General features: G+C 36.6%; 1 protein-coding gene across 2 annotated transcripts in view; it reads right to left on the bottom strand.

Moving 5' to 3' along the window:
• Positions 1-12,403, bottom strand: part of PRKDC (protein kinase, DNA-activated, catalytic subunit) — an 83,998-nt gene that overhangs the window by 69,942 nt on the left and 1,653 nt on the right. For both annotated transcript variants that reach the window (XM_032703885.1, XM_032703896.1), the window contains exons 4-16: positions 12,232-12,306; positions 11,191-11,299; positions 9,370-9,482; positions 8,651-8,750; positions 8,068-8,123; positions 7,946-7,976; positions 6,778-6,935; positions 6,417-6,563; positions 4,208-4,372; positions 3,193-3,361; positions 2,112-2,161; positions 834-971; positions 399-548 (exon numbers count right to left, since the gene is read on the bottom strand). In XM_032703885.1, coding sequence (XP_032559776.1) covers positions 399-548; positions 834-971; positions 2,112-2,161; positions 3,193-3,361; positions 4,208-4,372; positions 6,417-6,563; positions 6,778-6,935; positions 7,946-7,976; positions 8,068-8,123; positions 8,651-8,750; positions 9,370-9,482; positions 11,191-11,299; positions 12,232-12,306 — 1,461 coding nt within the window. The remainder of the gene's footprint in view (positions 1-398; positions 549-833; positions 972-2,111; positions 2,162-3,192; positions 3,362-4,207; positions 4,373-6,416; positions 6,564-6,777; positions 6,936-7,945; positions 7,977-8,067; positions 8,124-8,650; positions 8,751-9,369; positions 9,483-11,190; positions 11,300-12,231; positions 12,307-12,403) is intronic.

The following is a 12,403-nucleotide window of genomic DNA, read 5'->3' as shown; positions in this document are numbered from 1 at the left end:
CAACACAGAAAGCATTTACACCATTTTTTGCCAGATAAACAGTCTGTCTCTTTTTCTAGCTGCTATTAGCTATTCTGACACAAAAGACTTTTAACTGACACATCAACAAGTCAAAGGAATAGTAAGGGATGCTTGTTTCTGAGAAGAAAAATCAAAACCAGTAGATGCCAAAGCAGAAAGTCTAAAATAACAGATTCTGTGAACTTCTACTGAATCTGATATTTCCATCCCCTAACACTGTCATGCAATATTCAGAAATATGAAGTAAAACATCTTGCCCAGTATGAATGTTATTGCTATTGTTAGGTGCTATCTAAGCATAACAAAAACAAAACAGGGGATGTGATTTTGGTTCCCCTACAACAGCAGCAATTAATGGACAAGTCCTCAGCTCTCACCTGTTCATTAACATCCAGTTTCTGAACAGTCAGGTCCAATTTCTCAATAATCTTCAAAATAGATTTTATAAGTTCATCATACAGCAAGTGATTCAGAGATTGCAGTGGTGAATTTTCAGTAAGAAAGTTTGCATCCTCAAAAACACATTCCTTTGTAGGAGGAAAAAAGTTTGCATTTCAAAACACAAATGAAAATTAATTCTTTAACTTATAAACTAACATTTGAATGATCCAGAGAATGCAGTTTTAGATGTTTCTCAACTATGAAAGCATAAATTAACCCCTGTTTAATTCATTTATCAGCATAAAATCCAACTAAAATCAAGAAACACTCCTTCTACACTATGACATTTAGAGAAAGTCTGAGGTTGAAAAGCAGCAATAAGACTCAGGATTGTGCTTCCTTTTGTATTTCCATGTTAACTGTGCTTTTACCTTCATTGTGTCACAGTTCAGTAGACTTCTAAAGAGATACAGATAGTCCTTATAAGTCGGTACTTTCCATCTCCCTGTCCCAACCTCTCCAGCTTCAGAGGGTTCTGTTGATCCAGAAGTTTCTTTTCCAAAAAAATCCTAAAGGGACACAATATTTTTCAGATACACTGCTGTGGTGGTTTAAGCTTGGCTGGATGCCAGGTGCCCACCAAGCCACTCTATCATCCCCTCTTCACCAGGATGGGGAGGGGGGAAATAAGATGGATTAACTTGTAGGTCAAGATAAAGAAGAGTAATAATGCAAAGGTCATATGCAGAAGCAAAGGATGACAAAAGATTTATTCTCTATGTCCTATCAGCAGAGAATGTCCGGCCACTTCCTGCGAAATAGGCCTTTGGTAATGCAGCAGATGCTCCAAAAGACAAATGTCTTAATAATGAATGGCTCCCACCTCCTCCTTTCTCCTAGCTTTCCCTGCTGAGCAGATGCCATATGGAATGGAATATCTCTTTGGTCAGTTTGGGTCAGCTGTCCTGGCTACGTTCCCTCAGCCTACTGGTGAGGGGGGAATGTTGGGAGACAGTGCTGATGCTGTGAGAACACTGCTCAGCAGTCCCCAAAACACTGGTGTGTTATCAACATGTTTCCAGCTGCAAATACAAGCACAGCACTATGAGGGCTGCTGTGAGAAAAATCAACTCTGTCTCAGTCAAATGCCAACACAACTGCATATGCTGACCCACGCTAAGACACAATTTAAAATTACTGTTGCAGGTAGAAACATTAGCTTTCTCACCTAATCTATCTGAAAAGAACACAAAACAACAATCTCCTTCCAAAAAAATCTCTAAAGCTCTTCTCTTAGTCCTCCCTATTTGAGAGAATCTACAGTTATCCTGCTGCACAGAATTAAAAAGCTTTAAAATCCTCCCTTAACACAAGCATTCAAATAAAACTTGTAAAATGTCCAAAATTTGTTAACCTGGAAGAAAGCCGGATGACTTTACAAAGACAACAAAACCAGCCAAAAGTCTATTTCCTGTCATTTTTCCCATTCAGCACAAGAGACACATCCATATTATGCTGAGCAGATGTGGGGATGAGAGACTAGTAAAAACTGAGCCAATAAGTAATAGCAATAATGGACTATAACAAAATGGATAGTACTATTTTTGCATTTTTTGGCCTTCTCCTGTTTACTGGGTTAGATTGTCAAGAACTGGAATGTATACTCCAGGAATCTAGATGAAAGAAATATGTTTAAACAGTTACTTTACCTTTGAAAATGTGATCGGCTTGGAGAAAATTCTGATTAATCCCTGATGCACTGAAACAAACAAAAAACCAAATTGCCTGAACTGACTTAAAAAGGCACAGCATCCATACCACTCATTACATTAACAATGAAATAAATCAGTCTTCTATTTTTTATATTCTGTCAGGATAAGGGAGAGGCAAAGAACACACATTTTTTCTTTAAGGATGAAGTAGCCCAAACCAAAGCCTTAACTGTAGGATGTTTCACAGGGAACCAGTTTTGAACTTACTTGTGACTACTGTTTCTTAATACTGCTTTGACTTTTTCCTGTCTCTGAATGCAGTGATGCTCAAGGCATTGCCCATAATGCCCTTTTTGAAAAGGCAACAATTCCCAATGACTCTCACAGGCATGGTGCTTGGGTGCACCACTTCCCAAATCAAGACCATGGGAAACAGAAGAAATGCCAGAGCAACAGAGAAAATACATTATAAATAACTGAAAGAAATTAAAAATATTTTCTATATATAATTACAAAGAAACGTCAGCATGCTGGAGGCTACTAGAACTGTCAGTTACCAATGCTGACACAATTCAGTATTACGTTCACAGGACTGTACCTGACTAACTGCACATTTGGAATTTCACTTTTACTATGTAGCAGTTCCAGAGCATGAAAAGAGTGCGTTTCTAATAGAGATGACATACCCTACTTTTTGTAATATTTTGTAGGGTTAATTGAGACAGTATTGAATAGGTTTCTGCACATTTTTCTACAAAATTCCTTTATTCTCAAAATCCCCAGAGCAGGAATGCAAGTCTTATCACAAAAATACATTCTCCTGCCCTTAATCGTAACCACTCTGTTACCTAAAACAGTTGTTAAATGCATTCCTGAAGTGATTTAACAACAGATATTGAAAAATAACATGATAAGAATGCTAAATTTCCATCCTTAGAGAATAGGAAAGGTTTCGTTTTTGATTCTAAATGGCTATATATCTCTCTTAGAACTGGTTAATCAATCTAGGAAAAAAAATCCAAATCAAAACAGCCACAATCCCCCAAAAACTCCAACCAAGTCAGTATCACAGACTCACCCACAGTGCTAATAAAGCTCCAGAGAACTGGACCTTTTCCTGAGAGGGCTAAAAACACCTTTATGATAGATCTGCAACACATGTGCTGCATTTTTTCACTGTACTGTGGAAAGCTGTTGATCTGCAGCACAACTAGATGTTCAAGAACTGGAGTGTATACTTCAGGAACCTAGAATAAATAAAAACACAACACCCATCATGCAAAGACAATGGCTATTAATCATTATGAACACAAAGAATTATGCTAAATTATTTCAGTAAGATACTTTGTTACAGGAATTTGCCTCATGACCTGCTCTTAGAACAAGAGACTTGGCAAGTGAATTCATCTTAGACGTAGAAAACCCCAGACAAAGAAACAAACAAAAAAACAACAAAAAGATCCCCCCAAAATAAAACTAAACAGAATAAGAAAGTTTCTGGGAACATCTTATAGAAAGTAGCTGCTCAATAGATTAGTGCTTCAGTGAAACGAGTCTTTAGCTTATTATAAAAGTATCAATTTAATTAAACAATATCAGTAGTATAATCTGTTCTTCCTTAACCCTCTGAATACAGAATGTATGACCCAACCTTACTTCCCAGCTCCAGTAGGATCCAGAAAGCCCTCATTTGAACAGATAGCATAACATCATAGGAGAACCAAAGTATCAGCCTCAGAGTACAGAGTATCAGCACCAAAAGACAAAGCAGCAACAGAGTGGTATAAACACATAAAGGGTATGGCTATGTTCAAATAAATAGGCTAAAATTAAAAAAAAAGTATTCACATTTGGCTATCATGTTTTTCATTACAATGCACTGTCCCATTTTATTTAGTATATTCAGTGCATTTTCTTTATTCAAATAAAATCCAATAAAGTATTCTCCTGATATTCTTCCCATACTCTAGGGGATAAAAGTCACTGCATTTCAGATAAACACCTTTTACCGTAAGTAAGCTCACAGCTACTATCTCTTTATACAACTGTAATTGCATAAAGGAATTGACAGGTACTTTAAACACTCCACTTACTGTATCTATATGGAATATCACACTTGCAATGGATTGGAGGAAACTTGGTAGCTGATACAGATGGTCATCTATTGTTTCTGCTTCGGTGAGGTACATTTGCTTACAACGCTGAAGGAGCTCCACATACATGTTGTCCACATCCTTAGAATGTATAGCTTTACAGGGCTTATACAGAGGAAATAAAATACTGATTCAGCAAATATATGCTGTAGTACCAAAAAACCCAGTCAAGTCTTTCCTGGACCATAATAAGAACAATATTTTAAATTTTTTCAGGAACTCAACACATCTGAATAAATTAACTTTATTCTACTTGCTACATGTATGAGCAACACTGTACTTGCAAAGAACTAATAGTTCACTAATGAATAGAATAATAGTTCACTAATGCAGTGCAATTTACTGTAGAAGTATTTGAACTTCCAGTGACTAGAATTTCAAATTCAGCATGAAATACCTGAAGCTTGGCTGTAAATACCTTAAATACAGCATTATGGATGCTAATACTTACTTACATTTTGAACTAGCTGCACTAAAGTAGTAAGTGGCTTACCTTAATGTGGCTTAACCAATTATCATTGACAGGCTACTACTATTTAACATTCAACCCAGCAGTTAAAAATTCTGAACTTTCACTGTTATAGGGTTTCTACAGAGGCTAAAGACAACTCCTAACTAATGGATAAGTGGAAAGCATCCCAAACAATATTAGAGGGGAAAGGAACCAGGAACCAGGTTACAAGCAAGAACTGCACTAGGGAATTTACCATGGAAAAAGAATGGACTGATTTAGGTAACAGCCGAATATGTGAGTTAGCTTAAAGGTTGAATCTAGTCTGTCTAAAAACATGCTGACAAAATTAAGGCTATCCATTTATCACTTGTAGAACTTCAAGATTATTTTAGCAATTAGACAATAAAAGAAATATTCTGCCTTGAAACTGAATCAAGCTTGAACACAAGTTTAGTGATACAGTCATTTGCTTGCAGTAGCTCCAAGACTCTGCCTCCTCACAACCTAGTATCCAACGCTTGGCCAAGACTTAACCTAAACACACTAGCAACTATTAGTGAGTCTTAACATATTAAAGATTTATAGGTATTGGAGCATTAAATTTGTTAAAAATTGCAGTATTATTCTATGACTGTTTTTACATTATGCAATTTTAAATTCTTGAGTTCAGTAATAGGTTTTTTAAATAGGGTTCTTTCAACTCAGTCATTTGAAATTCTTCATTTCTTCTGGAAACAATACCTTGAATTCCATTCCTTTCTATCTCATATCACAGAAGAGGAAGACTAGGTTTGAACAAAGCACATGAAAAATCCTACAAAACAAATGTATTCTGCTCAAAAGGTAGTAAAATAGAAAGGATTCAGCCAGTAACCAGCCATTTCATCACATTTCCTAATCTTCTCTAAATAATACTTGAGATTATTTAACATAATTTTTGCTTTGAGAGAGAAAAAAAAAGTGTCCAGAACAATGTTATTTGAAAGTTGGGGTACCACCATCAAGTACAGAGGTCGCAGGTACATGAATACCACCCTTCCTTTATCGAATTTTGACTTCATTGTTATATTCCCATTTTAACTGACTGTTGACAAAAACTGGAATTTGGTTCCTAATGGTGCTCTCTTACAAACATACCTGCCCTCTACATATGTATGTAAGCATGGTTTTGTTTGTTGTTTTTTGATTGGGTTTGTGTTTGCTTTTTTTTTTAATTTATGGGTGTTTCACAAATTGCCTCCTAGTGTCCTGCAGCCAGCAGTGCATTTTGGCTATTTGACTGATTCCTGCTCTGTAGGAATCATCTAAACTACTTTCAGAGCAAAGCTGGCCTGGATTCTACCATTTAAAAGCAGATAGAGATAAAGAAGTATTGTCTGTACCTAAGCAATTAAGCACATCCTTAAGTTTTGTGACAGCTGTACAGGAAACTCCTGTTTTTCCACTTCAAAAATTGTGCACAAGAAGTAACTATAACCCTCACTGTTAAGTGCTCCCACTAAATTCAGTATGTGTTCCAGTAACTTTCAACCACAAGGTATTTTAAAATGTCATTAACTACGCTCAACACTTTGTCCAGAAACAGCAGCATTCCCTACTAAATGAGCTGTGTAAAATCGTGAAAGAATGTCTATGAATCCTAACTTCAAGTACATTCAGTAAGCTCCTTCATCAGAATAACTTTTCTGCACATACTGCTGCAAAAAGCCCATATCCACGAATGGCAATGGACAATTCTTTGCTGCTCGAATCCATTCTTCTGATGATTCCGTAGAACTGCTCCATGAAGAACTGCAATTTGTCTTTGTGTAGCTCTGCATCTTTAGCTACCATTAAAGAAATCTGTAAAGCAGATACAAACATTTCAGCACTTCCAGAAATATTACAAAAAGTCACAAAAACGTACAGTAAGTCTTACAAGATATTGTAGCACAAAGCACTTCAAACAAAATACTTTTTAGACAGATTTGTTGAACTTTCAAGCACCAAATATTCCCACTACTTAAACAAATTTGAGTTTGCTTTAGACTCAGAGATCCCAGTGAAGTTACAACACCTGATTGAGGAACGAATCCAGTGCAGAATGACTGGCTTTCTTCAGTTCCTGATGCGTGTGGCCACACCATTTACACAACACTTCATAGAGGGAAACATAGTTGTCCAGGAGCAAGGCACCAAACTGAGCAGCATGCCAGCTGAACAGCTGTAAACCAGCTGCAATTTAAAAACAATTCTCATTAAAAACCAGACTTACATTCTCCTTTACAAAACCAGCACGGGCTATAAAGTCCACGATAGGACTTCAGGTAGCTACAACCAACACGGCTGGAGGACATAAAATGCATTCCTCTAGCCACTACAGTATCAGTATCCAAACATTAAGAATTTAAGCATAAAAACAACTCTCCAAAATCCTCTTTTAAAATGTATACCACTGTGCAAAGTACAGCTGTGTTCTGAAGTAATTTACATTAACAGTGAAAATAAAGGGATTTTATCGGTTATAAATAATAATACTTGGTTGCACAATTCAGAAGGATGTGGGTTTTGTTGTAAGGACATTTGCACAAGTCCGCTCCTCCGCCAAACTGTGATGCAGATAAATAAGGAATTCAGATTATAGGTAATTTTACTAACCCCAAATACAAGCATAAATGAAATTTCAAGATCCTTAATGATTTAATTGGGGGTAGACTATCTTTACAGGGAGTTTTACTATTCACAGTAACCATGGGCCTAGTACTCAAACTTTATGTTTTTGCAATTTCTGCATAAGTCACTCACATTTCACAGGCCAATTTCTAATAGTCTTCCAAATTTTTTTCCCCATTCTTTTTCTCCTTCTTCCAGTGAAATTTTTCTTCCTATTTTTAGTTTTAACCCAATCCCCTGTCTCTTCTTTTCTTCTAATTACCCATACTCCTCTTATTTCTACTCCTACCTTGATTCCTTTCTCATATCACAATTTTGTATTACTCCAGAGGGGCAAATGGCATCAAGTGCAAGGGTGCTATTTATTAGCTGATTAGACCTTGCCTAGTTTAACCTCTTGTTAAACTCTTTAAATTTTGACTTAAAGTACCCTGGTGTTCCTCCACGACCAGTTTAGGAGATTGAATACCAGAGCCACCTGAACAGAGCCAGTAAAGAATAAACAATTCCAGACAGAAGACACCATTGCATGTATCCACCTCAGCACAAATTGAAATAATTTACAGTCTTACCTAGAGGTACTGCATATCGCCTCTGATCAACCTGTAATATCAGAAAAGGTTTGTCATATATGATTTACTCTTCATCAGGGCTAATTCATTTACGCTGAACAATTAGCTCATGGCAGACTCACCTGTGGGTTGATTGCCTTCATTGCAAAATCAAAAATCTCCTTTGCAGTCTGAGGATCTGAGAAACAATCCAATAGTGAGTATTGCACTATTGACATACAAGAAGTAGAGTGAAGACAAAGATATTTTTATCCAAAGCTTGGTATGAAGAACCAATATCGGAAAGCCTTACATAACTCATTTTAAGAGACATTCCTGAAACGCTCCTTAAATTTGATAAAAAATTGTACATTTCTATTAATTGATTTTTTGAATACCCATATTATAACAGATGTCTCTTGTAACAGAAACACATCTTTATGTAAACTGCATTCCAGCTTCAATGTGCCTCTCAAGGCTGCCCAATACCCAGTCAGGAAATAGCACTGCAAACATTTAATGTATAGAAACATATTGATGAAGCCACTTCCTACAACAACAGGGACCATGTATTGTGCATAAAACATCTACCAGTAGGGAAATTTTCACTTGGTATTTACAGTGAGAAATGGTGCTACTTTTTGGCTGTTTAGCAATTAAAAGTATAACTGTCTGTACAACTGTACCAAAATGTGTAACTGTCTTTCTTACAGAAAAAGAACATACCTTCCTCCACAGATTTGGTGAAGTTGCACATGAGTGCAACCAGTCCCCTCAGACATCCTGCTACAACGGGTAGCTTGGGTCCCCTTGTAGCAGATGTCATCTGAAAAAAATATAAAAAAAAAATATCCTCAAGTTAATATTAATTTACACCCAGGCTTCCCAGTTCCAAGAAGTGCAGATAAAACAACTTTATCATCACCCAACTCTACAAACACAATGCCACAGAAACATCTCCTACCCAAAAGTTTCATATCATTTGGAGGGAAGCATAAGAAATCCTTTGAAAAGCATGTAATATGTTCCACCAAGACCAACCATAGCAAAACGTAGATAACACGCACTAATGTCTTAAAAGTACTTAAAACTCCAGAATAGCAGAAAGTAAAGTTCAGCAAAACTGTGAAATTTACCTCACGTGCAAGGACTTCATAGTTAGTAGAGAACAAATCAGAAACTATCAACACATGACAACATAACATTTCTTTGGGAATGATCACCATGTGCCATCTTTTCTCACAGTAAACTGGTTAACTTGTTGTCACTGATGGCCTTGAAATTTTACTTTGAAAGCTCCTTGAGAAAGTATGTTTGATTGTCCAGTAAAATCCTCACAAATTGTACTAGTGTATGACAGTATATCATATATTACAACAGTATTTCAACATACAGGAAAAAACCCCAAAGCAATGCAAGAGTCTGAAAAGAAAATCCAGTCATACCTGTGTTTTAAGCTCTCCCAAATAAGCTCGGAACAGTTTATCAGAGTTGTTGATCATGTCACTAGGCTGGACTTCTCCCAAAACTCCTAAAAGCTCATAAATCTTCTCCAGTACTAGAAAGTAATTTATAATTATTAATTACTGAAATAATTACTCTGACATTTCCATCAAAATTCCTACGTAACTTGTGACTATGAGGAAACCATCCCTGATGGTTTAATTGAATATTTTTGTGTGGTAAAGACAGCTCATTATAACACACATATATATACATACATATATATATATACACACTACAACGTGAGATGTATCCTCCTCTCACATCAATAAGTTAAACACACTTATTATTTTTAAACATAGCTCAGAAAACTAATTAATAAAGGCCATATCCAGCGAGGAAGCATTTGCTAATAATCCAAGTCTGCTGCTGGCCTTGAGGTTTTACTGTGACTTTTAAGTGTCATGGGGGTTAAGGCCAACAGCAAGCAGAAGTTTCTAGGCTTGAAATCAGACTGGAGGATTCTACATAGGCACAGCAAGTTTTGTGAGGGCTAGACCTGACAAGCCAAGATTTCAGCTGTAACTAGCCAATTCAATCAAACTAGAGTTCATAGTAGTCTGCCCAAGATCATAAATAACATAATTAGGCAAGGTGGGAAATCATGAGTTCACATTAGGGGTGACCAGTGCAGGAACTATCACACTAAAACTGCAGCTTTGAGGACAAGACTGGCCACGGTTAGAACATGGTTACAAAGAGTTTTAGAGTCATACAAACATTTAGGTGACAATGTACCTCTAAGATCATGAAGTCCAACCATTAACCCAGCACTGCCAAGCCTACCACTAAACCATGTCCCTAAACACTGTATCTCCATATCTTTCAAACATCTTCAGGGATGGTGACTCCACCACTTCCCTGGGCAGCCTGTTCCAATGCCTGACCACCCCTTCTGGGAATTAATTTTTTCCTAATATCCAATCTAAACCTCCCGTGGTGCAACTCGCGGCCATTTCCTCTTCTCCTCCCGTTAGTTGCCTGGAAGAAGAGACTGACCCCTACCTTCCTACAACCTCCATTCAGATAGTTGTAGAGTGATAAGGTCCTCCCTGAGCTTCCTTTTCTTCAGGCTAAACAACCCCAGTTCCCTCAGCCGGCTGTCGATCAGCACCCTGAGCAACTGAGTTGGAGTTGACATGAACTTCTACAGGAATGGGCAGTCTCTGCTTTTGCTAAGAGCACCCACTGGAGGAACCAGCACTACTCTTAAGGCTCAAAGTTATAAGGGGGTGTGTGTGGGTGTGTGTGTGTGTGTGTGGGTGTGTGTGTGTGTGTATAGTTATAAACCAGACACAAGAGTAACTTCAAAGGTTCAGCTACACCAGGTTAGCACTGAACCTGGGAAAAAAATTAAATCTAAGAATCTAGCAATGTTAAGTTGGTTACTGACAAGAAAGCTGGAATTACTTTCAGGATTTAGGCATTCAGGATCTAATTATAATATGTAAGACATGAAAATACTTTTTGTTGGGAATCCTAAGCCATATCTATGGTTAAATTCTGTATGAACTGCCACCACTGAATGCAACTGTATGATTTCTTCTGCATGTTAGGTCATGCATATATACAGGTCAGCTAAGAAGCAGCTAACTCCTTGGCCATGATCAGAAGACCTGAACAAATTTCACTACTACCTTTTTACATTTTTAAACACACACACTTGCCATGGGAATAACAACCACACATTTCCATGGGGTATAATCCAACAAAAACTGAATGTAAATAAAACACAGAAAACTGACAGAAAAACTAAAGCCTACCTGTATCGGGAATTTTACTTTTTGTACCAAGCTCCCCATAAAATTTATTAAATATCTCCCCAACCTTCATTTCTTCCATCAGACAGGAACATCGTAAACTTTGGAGCAACTAAAATAGAAAAAAAAAGGAAAAAAAGAAAACTCAGGAGAAGCATTAATATCACTAACACAATACTACTTAGTTTAAACAAAAATACAGTTCATACACTTTCCTTCAGCTTAAGTATGCAAGTATGCTAGTCAATGAAAGAGATTTAAGGTGACCGAGCCGGGAAAGATTAAGAGTATGAAATCTACTTTAACAATAAACTACCTTCCTAAATATGCATAAATACAAAATTTTTAACTTTAAAATATAATTTATTTTTATTTATATATGTACATATATATATATATATATATATACATACACACATGCACCTCACAAGAGCACAGGCTTAGCAAGTCTGCAATATCTTTTATCATATTGTATTTATCTCCCGCTGGTATAAAGCCAATCGAATTCACAGAACTGACTCCGAATAACTCAGAAGGGATGGGTTTTTTTCTCATAAACAAAACTAAGTAAGAGCAAAAGCATTTGCAAAACAAGGGTCTAATGCCTTCTAAGGAAGCACATAGTAAAATTACACAGTAATTAAACTTCTAAAAAAAAAGTCTGTCTTCTCCCCACCTTTCACATACTCTAATATATTAAAATATTACATATAATACATATTTTAAAGCAAGAATACAATTGAACTGCAAAATTTCTCCTTAAATAACTGTAATTAACTGAGAGATCTGCAACTGCCCCCAAAACAACTGTGTCTTGCTCTAGCAGATGAAGGAACGATGCGCTTACATCCTAAACAACCTACTGGAGAATACTGAAGACAATCCGTTAAGGCATATCTCTTTCTAACATCTAAATATTACATATCACTATTCTCTTGCTACTGCAGATGACAGATTTTCTGCATGATATAGGATAACTGCAGCAATACAAGAGATTTTCTACTGTTTTCTAGAAACAAGAGAGGTTTATAAAATGCATTTTACCTTCATCAGAAGTTCCAGTGCTGCGACTTTACATTTTGCTGCTCTCTCTTTTGTATAGACACTAAGACAAGTTTGCTACATAGGAAAGAAAACGGAGATTAAATTACTTGTAAGTAAAGAAGGAAATTCAAAGATAACGCATATTCATCTACCTCTCTAAAGTATCTGTTCC

This window comes from Chiroxiphia lanceolata, chromosome 1, assembly GCF_009829145.1.
Source record: "Chiroxiphia lanceolata isolate bChiLan1 chromosome 1, bChiLan1.pri, whole genome shotgun sequence".
In the NCBI taxonomy this organism is placed as follows: domain Eukaryota; kingdom Metazoa; phylum Chordata; class Aves; order Passeriformes; family Pipridae; genus Chiroxiphia; species Chiroxiphia lanceolata.
The sequence above is the reverse complement of the archived record's forward strand: the minus strand, read 5'-3'. Positions and strand labels throughout refer to the sequence as shown.